This window comes from Mercenaria mercenaria, chromosome 8 (assembly GCF_021730395.1).
Source record: "Mercenaria mercenaria strain notata chromosome 8, MADL_Memer_1, whole genome shotgun sequence".
Lineage (NCBI taxonomy): Eukaryota > Metazoa > Mollusca > Bivalvia > Venerida > Veneridae > Mercenaria > Mercenaria mercenaria.
The window spans coordinates 46,987,535-47,002,315 of NC_069368.1; the positions used below are offsets into that span (position 1 = coordinate 46,987,535).

A 14,781-nucleotide genomic window follows, 5' to 3' on the forward strand; every position below is an offset into this window, starting at 1 on the left:
TATTTTCCAGATTGCCAGACAGGGAAGTAGGTGCAGTGATTGCTAGAAACATCATTGTGAAGTGTTTAACTGTGACCTATGAAGATGTTTACAAGTGGACTCAAGTGATGGTGTAATTACTGCGCGATTTTCTCTGGATTGATTTTCCTCGACAATTAATGCATTATAATGACCACTTAAAACAAGACAGAATTTACATAAGCGATCAATGTAAGTGGTAGACAACAGAAATGGTAGAAATCTTTTCATGAAATTTGAGTATCTTTGCTTTGATACAGTGAAGGTCCATTACTTGGAATTAGCAGTCTTATTCTTGCTGGTATTTTCTCAGAAAAAAAGAAAAATTTAAACAAACTAAAGATCAGATATAATTTTGTGTAGTCATTTGGATAAATCTTGATTAGCATAAGTAATACTTAACAAATAATCAAGGCCTTCGAGTGGTTTATCGTCTAATTTACCACAGTTCAGATGCGTAGGAATTGAACCATGAGGGCGTTAGCCTTGGTGGTTAAATACTGAAGCATCTAAATGATGAACCATGGTAAATTAGAAGATAAATCACAAGAAGACCTTGATCGTTTTCATTATGATATGCTCATTGACATATTTTAATAAATATATTGCTGGACTTCATTTACCCAAGGAGTAATGTATTGGACGTTATGTGGCAATTTGACGTCATAATTGACGTCATGATGCTCTCTTAACGGTCCGCGCGTCAACCATTGTTTATCACAGAATATACATAGCTTGATTTCCTTCTTTGTTTAACTGGAAATCAAATCCTGTCATGTTAGAACAATAAATATCAAACTGGTCAGTGATTTTTTCTAAATTTACTAAGTAAAAGTCTTAGCAAACATGTATTCAACGTGTCATTTGTAATAAAAAGTAGGGATTGCAAGCCTGTAGCTCATATTATTCATTTGATGTACCAAGGCATATTTATATACAGTTGAGTCCCATTTACTTTTGTAGAGGGATGCACTTACAGGGTATAGTTTTAAGTGTTTCTGCCCTTTTAACTGCAAGAAAAACAAAGATGCTCACTGTTATTATTTATCATATTTTGGTTACCTACACTCAGTCGAACCCAAACATTACATGATGTAGCAACTTTTTCTATGTCAAATTGTATGAACTATTAACTCGGCATTTTTATACAGAAATTTACTATAATATGTGTAATAAAATTTAAGCATGTCATTAAAATTTTGAATTCTTACTGTGAATTTCAGTTTCCAGATTTTATCTTTTAATAGCTTTTTCTTGAAAGTTTATATGTAGTTTTATGCATGAGGTACAGATATGAATAATGCATGTTTAGTTTCAAGGCCACAGATTGTAGTTGTAGCAGTTATAAAGTAACATAATACAGTAGTGTATATTAAATGTAGCATATGACATTACCACACAACATTTTATGAGTTGAAAGGGGATTGGTATGTACAATGTAGGTTCCAGGTGGGACAACATGTGTCATTGATTGTACACCAACATTCCAGCAGTATTTCCCATAGCTTGTTGATATATAAGGATGGAAGGAAACTTTTTTAAGGAATTGATTTAATACATGATTGATTTATGAATTAAAAAGGTAAAGTTATGTTTTAAATAGTTTGTCAGCAGATGAAATTTGTGCTTGCTCAGTAACTACGGGTATTGAATTTTTATGGAACTTATCCAATAAAATCCTGGTTACGTTAAGTAACAGTCAGTTTTGTCTCCTGAGTTATGGCTCTTGAATTAGACATTATATTGCAAAAATTGGCAGTGTCCACAAAATAACTGGAGTATTTTTGTTTTATCTCATCCTTACTTATCAGTGTTTTGATATAAAGTCAGTGTCTAGTTTAAATATTAGCAGCCAGTTTGAGTATTAAGTTATTGTTGTTGAGCTTTCTGGTTGATTTTTAACCCCCCGCCACAAGTGGTAGGGGGTTATAAGAATGGGCTCCATCCGTCCGTAACACTTTGTGCCTGCTCTATATCTCCTAAACCCCTTGAAGGATTTTCATGAAACTTTGGTCAAATGATCACCTCACCAAGACGATGTGCAGAACTCATGAGTCAGCCATGTCCGCTCAAGGTCAAGGTCACAGCTCAAGGTCAAAGGTTTGAGCCTTCCATTTTGTGTCCACTCTGTGTCTTCTAAACCCTTGAAGGATTTTCATGAAACTTATGTCAAATGATCACTTTACCAAGACGATGTGCAGAACTCATGAATCAGCCATGTCCGCTCAAGGTCAAGGTCACAACTTAAGGTCAAAGGTTTGAGCCTTCCATTTTGTGTCCGCTCTGTCTCTTAAACCCCTTGAAGGATTTTCAAATTCATTAATGCCGTCATACATGGACTATAGAATATACTCAACAGCATCAATGCTTCCATCTTATACCATCAAACCTTTCACTATCCAGGACAGTGGTGGGGGATATATTCATATTGTATTACAGTAAAAAAAAAATTAACGAACAAAACTTGTCATTTTGCCATTACTGTTGCCGTTTGTATCACTGTATCAGTTAATGACCAGCTTAAATAAAAGAATAAGCTCTGATATAATAGAAAGTTAAATGCTTCAATTTGATAATATCTGTGTTTGAAAGTCAGATAGTGACAGTTTAGTTTGGTCTATTTACTGGACAATTGAGACATACTAAGACTATATTTTATTTCTGTCTCACTCGCCTACAGTTTATGCATGATTTAAATTAATCTTTGTACAAATCGTGTTCCCAAAATGGCTCTGTCTATCAGTAAAGGACACATAATCTGATCCTAATTGGCATTATTTTTTCTCCATTTTCTGTAAAAAAAGCTGTCATTATTATTTTCACATCTCACATTTGTGTTGGTCACACTGGAGACTTAATTACGCCCTCTATTCAGGAATGATTTACATCCTGGATTAGGTGTTGTCTGATACAAAGGATTGACATTTAACTAGAAACAACTGGTATTAGGTCGTACACAAAAGTATTGCCTCAGTATGGAACTAAGGAGAAGAAACTCTCAACTACTGAGTTAATTATAGCAAAATGAACGTCAGTTCAACTTGTTCTTTAAATGCCTTTGTGGACTTACGGGAGTGGTGGTCTAGTGGATAAGGTGTCAGCCACTCAATCCAGGGGTTATGGGTGCGAGCCCCGCTAAGGTCATGACCATGACTTCTCATATGACAGTGACACCAGTACTGGTTTTTCCAGGAAGCGGACTCGAGAGCGGTTCCAATAAGCTTGGAGCTTTCATCACAATCAAGCTAAAACAAATTAGTACATGTAAATGCCTAAGTCATATTCTGTGCATGTATTACTGTTTATTGTTATTTCAGAGATGGATGGTCGTCGGGTTGCAGATTACTTTGTGGTAGCTGGGCTACCGGAGAACCCACAGCCCCTGGAAGAGTTCTCTAATGAGGCTGCCATTAAGCCCACATATAAACAGGACCCGATTACAGATGTAACTGTCATCAACAAGTCACTAGGCGAGCGAGTCCCACGTGGGTACCAGTGCCTTGACAAGACACCTAATGAATATCCAGCGGATTTGAATCATGGCAGTATACGTGGAAGTGAAATGTACATTTGTTACAGACGGAGTAGGGATAAACCTCCGCTTACAGATGTGGGGTATGTTTATTGTCTGGTTACAGTGTTCTGTGGCTGTAGTCTTCCATTTAATTCTGTAATATATTGGCTGTACTTTGATAGACTGACCAGTGCAAAATTTAGGTAGATTTGTAAAGATAAATTGTAATTGAAAGCTACATTACACTGGGATGTAAGACTGTTTGAAGAGTTAAAAACCAAGCATCAGTTAAATTGCTTATGTTTCACTTTCTTTTGAGGAAAAGAAAATTTTCCAGACTTCAGCTTAGGAACCAGTATTTTCTTGTTTGAAATATATCCACAGGTTTCTTTCCGTTTATCAGGCTGGAAACTTGACTTAATATTAATCTTAAAATACTTAGATGCTTTCAAATAATTCAGTTTTATTTTCTTAGAGTTTTGTACGAGAGTAAGGAGCGTCTGATGGCTGGCTGTGAGGTTATACATACCACATATTTTGGTACACCAGCTAATGTAAACAATAGTAACAATGGGAGAACCTATATCACATACAGACGTGCGGCAGAGAACGCCCCTAGTGACATGCTCGCTGTCGTTGATCTCTGTATTATAATGGAGAATAAGGTAAGTGGTATAGTTGTTACGTTTCAGATCTTATCAGCCCGCCTGCTTAGCTCAGTAGGGAGAGCGTTTGGTCTACGGATCGCGGGGTCGCGAGTTCGATCCCCCGGGCGGGGCGTATGTTCTCCGTGACAATTTGATAAAAGACATTGTGTCTGAAATAATTCGTCCTCCACGTCTGATAATTTTATGTGGAGAAGTTGGCAGTTACTTGCGGAGAATAGGTTTGTACTGGTACAGAATCCAGAAACACTGGTTAGGTTAACTGCCCGCCGTTACATGACTGAAATACTGTTGAAAATGGCGTTAAACCCAAAACAAACAAACAAAATCAGATCTTATCAAACAAGATCCACATTCATAAAGCATCTTTGTAGAAAACTAAAAACACTGGTGACCCCCACTTTCTGTCAGGGCCTGAAAGGTTGTGTCACACGTATCTTAAGTGTTTGACCTAGAGTCATGAAACCTTGTAGGAGTATTATTAAGCATGTGCACCTGGGATCTTTTTTTTAGATTTGACTCGGCAGGACCAGAGTTATGGTCCATGACTTACTCTAAATTTGCATTAAAAGCCTGAAAGTTTGTGTCACACATATCTCTAGAAGTATTGACAAAACTTTATTTGATTGTTGTTCAGCATGTGAAGTTGTGCACCTTGGGTTATTTGGGATATAACTCCTCCTGCTCTCTGCACACCTTAAAAAATCTGTTTCATTTATCTTGTGTTTCTTGATGGTTTAGTGGTATCCATAACTGCCAACCCCAGGTTAATTCATAATCCAAACCCAAGGTAATATAAAAGTTTCCTTAATTTTGCATTGTCAGAAAGTAACATACAGCCATGCAGTGACAGAAGATGAGGGCACCAGTGTCCTGTGGACATATGTAGTTGATGATATATAATTTTCTTACCTGCCACAAGTGGGGAAATAATTTTGATGATACAGTAATATAATAGACTATTTCAATCATTCTAGTCATCAAACAAAATCACAGAAAGGTATTTTGAAAGAAGGGGAAATACTAACAGACATGAAATGATGATCATTGCTAAAGAATGTTTGATCAATGTTCTAGTAATCCTGACTTATTTAAGGGGAAGAAATGCTATAGGTTGATTTTATACAAAAGCCACCATTCTCAAATTCTTAACACAGAACAATTTTTTTAAGTATGCGACTATTATTGAAGAAGTTATATCAGTTTGAAATTTTAAGGAGAGGGCTCACCATAGAGGCTAAATATATACATTGTTGTTTTTATTTCAGGGTGAGAGCCCACCTCATTCTTATTGCCAGATTAGTAAGAATTTGAACAGAGGCTTGGTAAGTAACACCATCGTCATGTACTTATGAGAGTACAGTCTGTACATTTAGAAAAAAACTGCAATTTTAATTCTGTTTATAAGCTGTTTATAGTAATGGAGGGCCTCTGTGCTGAGTGGTTAAGGTCGCTGACTTCAGATCACTTTCCCCTCACCGAAGTGGATCGAGCCTCACTTGGGGCATCAAATTCTTTATGTGAGGAAGCCATCCAGCTGGCTTATGGAAGGTTGGTGGTTCTACCCAGGTGCCCGCTTGTTATGAAATAATGCACGGAGAGGCACCTGGGGTCTTCCTCCACCATCAAAGCTGGAAAGTCGCCATATGGTCTATAATTGTGTCGGTGCGACGTTAAACCCCTCAAAAAAAGTAGTTTATAGTAATGGGTATGCAAAAACAATTCATTGCTTTATTTGATCAAATTTGACCTTACTTAAGTTCAGTAAAAAAAAAAAAACAGTTGTAGATTAACAATTCAGCTTAGCTGCAAAAATAAACAAGAACTTGGTGAAGAGTTTGCTTTAACTGCGCTTCGTATTCAGATTAAATTGTGACTCTGTCTCAACTTTGAATATGGCTTGGACAATCAGAAGCCTAGTTAAATCAGGGAGCAAAAGGAGACATTTATTGACAACAGATGGACTGAAAGCAGTATCTGATTGCTTAACCGCACATTTCTGTCTTGTTGTATGAAAAACGTAATATATATTTTGTTGTATTTACAGGTTGGCTCTGATGTTTTCCTTTGCTACAAAAAGGCAATGACAAAAATAGATATATTAGCATACAAACCAGGTAATTAAACTTTATTTAATAAACTAACATTAAGAGATTTAATAGCAGAGTTAAGTAAGTGTTAACAAAAAGATATGGAAATTAATCAATGTATAGTATAATATTACTTGTTTCTTGGTTAATACGTCCACTACTTAGAACTTTCAGTGGAATTGTTCTATTTTTCAGCCATTTTGGATCGTTATCCAAAGGAAGATTACCCAGAATTCCCGCTACCAGAGTCAGTAGCAATGTTCTGTTTACCTATGGGTGCCTCCATCGAGTGTTGGTCTGCCAAGGCTCAACATCCATATCCTGTTTTCTCAACATTTATTCTGACTGGAATTGGATGGAATAAGGTTTGTATTATTTTCAGTTTTGTCTCAAAACGCTGGTGTACCGTTGTGTAGAAAGATGTGGTTGAAGCTTCCTAGAATTGCTGGGTTTCATTGATGGTTTACTTAGAGATATAAATGTCTTCCTGTCAGGCTTTTGGACTATTTTTGGTTACCTATAGCACCGCCACAGTAACAATAGTAAGGTGTCCACTTTGAGTGCAGGAGTTCGATCCTAGGCCGCGTCGTACCAGAGATGTGAAAAACAGTTCTGGTAGCTCCATTACCTTGCACTCGGCATTTAGGGTTGTACCAGGAGATTAAAAATAAGTGCAGGTAAGTATCTTGTTAATGGATACCTAGTTTTTCGCACAAGAGCTTTGTACCTCATGTTGTATGTTGATTATATGCATTGTTAAATAAATCTTAACTTTACCTTTAGCTTCATCAAGGTAACAAACTTGACCATGCTATTGATATAACAGGTATATGGAGCAGCTATCACATTTTACGAGGAATTTCCTGAAGACAAGCTTACAGACTTGCAGATGCGACATCTTGGCTTGAAGAACAAGCACATCCGAGAACAGTATCGTATAATGAAGACAGTACATTCCAATAAAAGTATCTGTCTGTTATCACATTGGCCTTTCTTTGATGCGTTTAAGAAGTTACTAAGCTATCTGTACAGGATATCTATCACAGGACCTCATATTGTTCCCATAGAAAGGTATGTCATATTTGCATTACCAGTAGACATGTTGACATTTCTGTCCATTTGCTAAAATATGCATGAAATTTCAGTCCCTCTTTTAGTCTTTTATTCGGTAGAACTTGTAAATCATTTACAGCAGATATGGAAATGGTCAAGACTTTGTAATTGTTTAGGTGATTAGAAAGTTGCAAATTTACACAAGTTTGAAGGGTAAACTGGAATCGGTATTACACAGAAAATAATACTTTCCTATCTGGGCACTGTTACAGTCATTCATATCTATGCATCATTTAACAAGCATGGTCACTAATTGACACCCTTTCTGTAATTCCTGGGGTTGATACAGCCATTGATTTTTCATAACCTGGAATTTTTATGGTACCTTTAAGAATGACTGTAGGAATGCAGATGAATGGTATTTTCTCAGGAAAATGAGACTGTTTTGTTTGTATGTGTTTGATTTAAAACATTTTAAAAGTCATCAAGCAGTAAAATTGTTCTTATTGTGTTTTTACCATTGTCCTGTTATAGATCGACAATCTTGTCATATTGGCCTGCAGCCTGGGGTCAGTACAACAATAGTTCTATAACAGGGACACTATGAGAACACAGTCGTATTGTGAAAGAAAATATGCTAAGCCTTTCCCCTACAATGTAATAAACTATGTAAATTTCAGTTTATGATTTAATTTTTTTTTTTTTCAGACATATATCTCATTTTATGTACGACGTACCCTATCCATCACCGCAAAGGCCTAGAATTTTAGTTCAGGTAAGAATAGAAAAAAATTGTTTTACGGAACTAGCCCCAGATTTATGTTCAATTTGTATGACATTTTACGCTATTCTTTCATTAGTTCATTTTAACCTTTAGCCTGCTGGTGGCAAGTGATTCTGTCTTTGCGATCAGTGCAGACCAAGATCTGCCTGCACATCCATGCAAGCTGATCATGGTGTGCCTGTTCGCAAATATGTATGAACTCTAGAAAGCAGTAGAACTTTGTTAAAATAGACAGAATTGAACCCAACTTAAAATCACAAGGTTCGTTTCTTCAGTTTAAACATTTACTGGTAAGACATGCTCTATAAAGACTCTGTATCATTTGTAAACTGAAGTAAAAATAGATTTGTCATTTAAATACATTTTTGTAAATATGTGTAGTATGAAGATATATAATACATGTATGTTGATAGCTTTATATTATTAGTAGATATAAAAAGGATCCAGGTACTTTTAGTTTTACGTACTGGTGGTGGAAAAGCAATTTTCATATTTGTGCAGAAGTATTCAAATTATATATTTCAGTTGAGTCATGATTCAATATCACTCTCAATGCCAGAAGATTCACCTCTACCACAAAGGTTTGTTCTTTATCTTTCTATTCTTATTAATATTTTCAGAAGAAAATTATTCACTCTCCTTTTTGTGTCCTTCCCCAACCCTGCCCCCCACCGCCCCTCAAATCAAAAAAATTGGGGGACACTTGTTTACTGTGGTTAACATGTATGTCTAGCATTCTATCAGAATTTGTGCCATCAATATCTCAAAAGTGTTTGACCTAGAATGTTTTTAATGTGGCAGGATAGTGCATCAGTTCACATTTTCATTTTAAGCAGTACCAGGAGTTAGGTGCTGTTACTAAAAGTAGTTTCCTACCTGTCTTAGTTGCACAGCCAAGATAGGCAAATGGAGATAAACTTACATATTTTATAAAGTTTGATTGGATATGTAATTTTGTGATTACAGAGCTTTGACAAACATAATGCTATATTCTTATATTCAATTTATTCATTAGGCAAAGCAAATTTGGGCATCTAGGACAGGGAAGTAAGATACTTTTAATGAAATCTTAACATGTGATAAGCACTCAGTTAACACAAATACATATAACGATAAGTTGCTAAAGTTTTAGATAAATCTGTTACTCATTCAAAATCTGAGTAAATTTAATTTCTTTTGTTGAACAGTCATTCTGTTTTATGTAAATAGTGAATAATTTACATTTCACAAATTTATTTTCCGTCTTGTATTATCCCACTCATAGTCTGGTGAAAAAAACAAACAACAACATTGTTTGCTCAGATCTTAAAGAAAACTTATTTCCTGAAAAACTATTTAATATATTAAAGTATGATATCCTTGTTACATACTTGAATAAACAAAGTAATTGTTAGAGGTAAGGTTGTTGATGTCTACATTTTGAAGTATTGTTTTTCATCATGGTGATTGAGCAGATTAACAGTAAACATGTAAATACAAAATAAGAATTTATTTTTAGTGAATTTGGAAATTTTTATTTATAGATACTTTCAGTTTCACGAGGTCATTACTTTCAGTTTCGCCAGGTGACTAGTTTCAGTTATACCTGATGATTACTTTCATTTTCAAACTTGTATATACTAATAATGATTTTAATCTTCAACATTGTATAATTCTCCTGATGTCCTTGGTCTGAATGTATATTAAAATACCACATATATGACGTAATTTGGCAACTTTCAGTAAACATTTGTTTACAGTATATCACAGGACATGTATATTAAATATCATATTTGTTGACTATAATACAAACAACAACAACATTCATTAGCAAATGCCAATGTCTAAAGAACAGAAAAAAACATGTATAAACAATAATGTTAGGAACCTATATGACATATTATTTAAAGGTACAGGTAATGCCAACTATACACAACTATTGAGGAAGTATAAAACAAAACAAATACTGCTGTCACAATTTGATGTGCATTGATGTAAGCTTCTTCTTTATCAGTGTCTAGTGCTAATCTTTCTTTCGAAACGTAAATTCCCACAATTACCATGTCTGTAGCAAAATCATTTTGATCTGGGCATTATTTTAGTTCACATCTTAATACTTCCTATCATTTAGCAGATCCTTGTTTCCCTTGAAATAGCAAAGAGCTTCTTGGCATTCTGGTCAAGGTCACTTGTCTCTTGCCACCCTTTACTGAGACTGAGCCTGGTCTGGCATCAAATTCTTTCTTTTGATTAAGCTATATCACAGTGGTATGGATCTGTTGATGGGTCTAGGTAACTTTGTCTGGTATGGTGCAAATAGGGCCAGTTTGGATCTTCACCATCATTGCTGCTAAGAAATTGCCATAACCTTGTATGTGTCAAATTTGGGTTAAAGCTCAACAAGAGCAAGTCCATAGAAATGGATGGTTTTCAAGGTCAAGTGTTAGTTAGCTTGCATTGAATCACATTTCAGTAATATTGGTTCAGACATCTTTACTTTGTAATCATTTTCTGTCATGAAAATATCAAACTGGCAGAATATTGTCACGGCCAGTTGACAGAAATACTGACCTGATGGGTTACATGGTCTTCCTTGAGCAGAAAATCTGAAAAATCTACCTATATACATGTTATGGTAAAGAAAAGCTTGATCATCACGTCAGAACTATGTCGTACTCTTAGAATTTCCCAAATGTATTAATAAGTATGTAAAGATGAGTGGTACATAGTACTAGGTAGTTTGCACTTTACACTTCTGGCCATTTACTTTCTGTCTTAGTATAGAATACAGTATCTAAACACTAAGGTATCATTTTGTCATTTGAATGTAATCAGCCCTAATTTTTAGCTCGACTATTCAAAGAATAGTAGAGCTATTGGACTCACCCATGCGTCGGCATCGGCATCCCGATTTGGTTAAGGTTTTGTATGTAAGCTGATATCTCAGTAACCACTTGTGGGAATGGATTGAAACTTCACACACTTATTCTCTGTGATAAACTGACCTACATTGCAAAGGTTCCATAACTCTATTTTGCTTTTTTACAAAATTATGCCCCTTTTTCGACTTAGAAATTCTTGGTTAAGGTTTTGTATGTAAGCTGGTATCACAGTAACCACTTGTGGGAATGGATTGAAATTTCATTTCACACACTTATTCACTGTGATAAACTGACCTACATTGCAAGGGTTCCATAACTCTATTTTGCTTTTTTACAAAATTATGCCACTTTTTTACTTGGAAATTGTTGGTTAAGGTTTTGTATGTAAGCTGGTATCTCTGTAACCACTTGTGGGAATGGATTGAAACTTCACACACTTGTTCACTGTGATAAACTGACCTACATTGCACAGGTTCCATAACTCTATTTTGCCTTTTTTACAAAATTATGCCCCTTTTTCGACTTAGAAATTCTTGGTTAAGGTTTTGTATGTAAGCTGGTATCTCACTAATGGGAATGGATTGAAACTTCACACACTTGATCACTGTCATGATCTGACATACACTGTGTAGGTCCCATAACTCTACTTTGCATTTTTTTCAAAATTATGCCCCTTTTTCGACTTAGCAGTTTTTGGTTAAGTTTTTGTATGTAAGCTGGTATTTCAGTATCCACCTATGGGAAAGGATTGAACTTCACGCACTTATTCACTTTATGAGCTGATAAGCACTGTGAAGGTTCCATAACCCTTTTTCCCAGTTTTAGCTCATCTGATTTTTTGAAAAGAAATGATGAGTTATTGTCATCACTTGAGCGGTTGTAGGCGTCGGCGTCTGCGTCGGCGTTGCCTGGTTAAGTTTTATGTTTAGGTCAGCTTTTCTCCTAAACTATCAAAGCTATTGCTTTAAAACTTGGAATACTTGTTCACCATCATAAGCTGACCCTGTATAGCAAGAAACGTAACTCCATCTTGCTTTTTGCAAGATTTATGGCCCCTTTTGTACTTAGAAAATATCAGATTTCTTGGTTAAGTTTTATGTCTAGGTCAACTTTTCTCCCAAACTATCAAAGCTATTGCTTTGAAACTTGGAATACTTGTTCACCATCATAAGCAGACCCTGTACATCAAGAAACATAACTCCATCTTGCTTTTTGCAAGATTTATTGCCCCTTTTGGACTTAGAAAATCAGTTTTCTTGGTTAAGTTTTATGTTTAGGTCAGCTTTTATCCTAAACTATCAAAGCTATTGCTTTAAAACTTGCAACACTTGTTCACCATCATAAGTTGACCCTGTACAGCAAGAAACATAACTCTGTCCTGCTTTTTGCCAGATTTATGGCCCCTTTTGGACTTAGAAAATATCAGATTTCTTGGTTAAGTTTTATGTTTAGGTCAACTTTTTCTCTTAAACTATCAAAGCTATTGCTTTGAAACTTGCAACACTTGTTCACCATAATAAGCTGACCCTGTACAGCAAGCAGCGTAACTCCATCCTGCTTTTTGCAATAATTATTGCCCCTTTTGGAGTTAGAAAATCATTTTCTTGGTTGAGTATTATGTTTAAGTCAACTTTTCTCATAAACTATCAAAGCTATTGCTTTAAAACTTGCAACAGTTTTTCACCATCATAAGTGGACACTGTACATCAAGAAACATAACTCTATCCTGCTTTTTGCAAGAATGACGGCCCTTTTTAGACTTAGAAAATCATGGGTAGGACAATATTTCTATTACACAAAAAAAAATCAGATGAGCGTCAGCACCCGCAAGGCGGTGCTCTTGTTTATAATTGACCGTAGGGAAAAAACAAGACCACTTTTCTGTGGTACAACATAGATGTTGCTTTCAAATTTTAGGTGTATTTTAATGTATCTCTACCTGGTAAGGATTTTTTTTGTGGACTTAGAAAAACAAATGACTTACAATGATTACTAAACAACCACAAAATTAAAATTCCATTTGCAAATACAGGTGCTAGAGTAAAGAAATATGCTGTGACGGGCGTATATTGTGACATTCTGGCACTCTTGTTCGACTTTGTATTAATTCAGTTGACAAGGCTGTTGAATAGTGGAGCGTTGCTGTCCTCCGACAGCTCTTGTTGTAGGTGTGGTTGTTTACTTTATATTTACAGTGGTGCTTCATTTATCACAATGTTGAGGAACCTAGGTCCTGAGAACTGTATGACGATACTGCTATATGTACTGAATGAACACAAGATATTGATACATTCCCTCAGACCAGCTGTCCTGACAAGTGTAGCTGAAGCTGTTTCCACTGTAAGTATACCATTCTTTAAAATTCTTTATGTCTCTTATTATATTCACTCTTAAAGCTTTCTATAATTCTGAAATAATCATTCTGTGGCATTGTTAGCTCCCCTGATCACAAAGTGGGGCGTAACTCTGGTGAGCGCTCCAGGGCAATCATGGCCCTCTTGTTATCCCCCGACGAAAGTCGGAGGGATATAGTTTTGGCGTCGTCCGTCCTTCCGTCCGTCTTTCCGTCCGTCCGTCCGTCCTTCCGTCTTTCCGTCCGTCCGTCCGTCCGTCCGTCCGGAGCCATATCTAGGAAATGGTTGGGAATATTTATTTAAAACTTGATATACATGTTCACCACTATGAGTTCTTGCGGCCCGTCAAGTTTCAGTCAGATTGCCCGAGTAACACCAGAGTTATGGCCCTTAGAAGTTTTTAGTATTAACTATATAGGGTACTATAAATATGGCAATTTCTGCATCATAACTTTTGATATATTTGACTTAGAACTATGAAACTTAAACAGAATTTAGATCACCATAATGTGGTTGTGTACACACAATTTCATTTGGATTTATTTTGTAAATTAAGAGTTATTGCCCTTTAATTGTATAAAAATCCACATATTTGTACATAACAAACTTACCATTTGGTAGAATTTCATTAAATTTCTTTCATTCTTTTCCATGAACATTTATTGTAAACATGTGAAGTTGTGTACCCACACCTGGTCACCCCCTTACCTTGATCACACACCCCCCCCCGACACCCCCCCCCCCCCCCCCCACAAAAAAAAAAAAAAAAAAAAAAAAAAAAATTCCTTATTTTAGATTTTTTTCAAACAAACTTCATATACATGTTCACCACTATGAGGTTATGGGGCCCATCAAGTTTCAGACAGATTGCCCAAGTAACACCAGAGTTATGGCCCTTAGAAATTTCTAGTGTTAACTATATAGGGTACTATAGATCTATAGATATGGCAATTTCTGCATCGTAACTTTTGATATATTTTACCTAGAACTATGAAACTTTAACAGAATTTAGAGCACTATAATGTGGTTGTGCACAGACAGTTTTGTATGGATTTCTTTTGTAACTTCAGAGTTATTGCCCTTTAATTGTCTAAAAATCCACATAATTTATTTGTAGATAACAAACTTACCATTTGGCAGAATTTCATTAACTTTTATATGAACATTTATTATAAACATGTGAAGTTGCGCACCCACACCTGGTCACCCACTTGCCTTGGTCACACCCCCTCCCCCTCCCACCCCCCCCCCCCCCCCCCAAAAAAAAATAAAAAAAAAATTTTCATTTCTTATTTTAGATTTTTTTCAAACCTTCCAAGTTGTACCATTCCCCCACCTCACTTCTCCACCCAGTCATGCCAAACCACTGATCATGCATCCTCTTCCCACCCCCCCCACCCCCACCAACTTCACCCTTTTACCCTTTTTTTTTTTCATGTTTA

At 35.9% G+C, this 14,781-nt stretch overlaps 1 protein-coding gene across 6 annotated transcripts in view; it reads left to right on the forward strand.

Annotated features, from left to right (window-relative positions):
• The window catches only part of LOC123565370 (C-myc promoter-binding protein-like), a 61,358-nt gene that overhangs the window by 14,270 nt on the left and 32,307 nt on the right, over positions 1-14,781 (forward strand). For 5 of the 6 annotated variants that reach the window (XM_053549890.1, XM_053549894.1, XM_053549895.1 and 2 more), the window contains exons 2-11: positions 11-210; positions 3,336-3,633; positions 4,008-4,197; positions 5,466-5,522; positions 6,245-6,314; positions 6,483-6,652; positions 7,114-7,358; positions 8,049-8,115; positions 8,650-8,705; positions 13,181-13,325. In XM_053549890.1, the coding sequence (XP_053405865.1) occupies positions 3,338-3,633; positions 4,008-4,197; positions 5,466-5,522; positions 6,245-6,314; positions 6,483-6,652; positions 7,114-7,358; positions 8,049-8,115; positions 8,650-8,705; positions 13,181-13,325 (1,296 nt within the window). In that variant the 5' untranslated portion in view covers positions 11-210; positions 3,336-3,337. Of the gene's footprint in view, positions 1-10; positions 211-1,455; positions 1,601-3,335; positions 3,634-4,007; positions 4,198-5,465; positions 5,523-6,244; positions 6,315-6,482; positions 6,653-7,113; positions 7,359-8,048; positions 8,116-8,649; positions 8,706-13,180; positions 13,326-14,781 lie in introns of those variants that run through there. The other variant, XM_053549893.1, reaches the window with a different exon arrangement.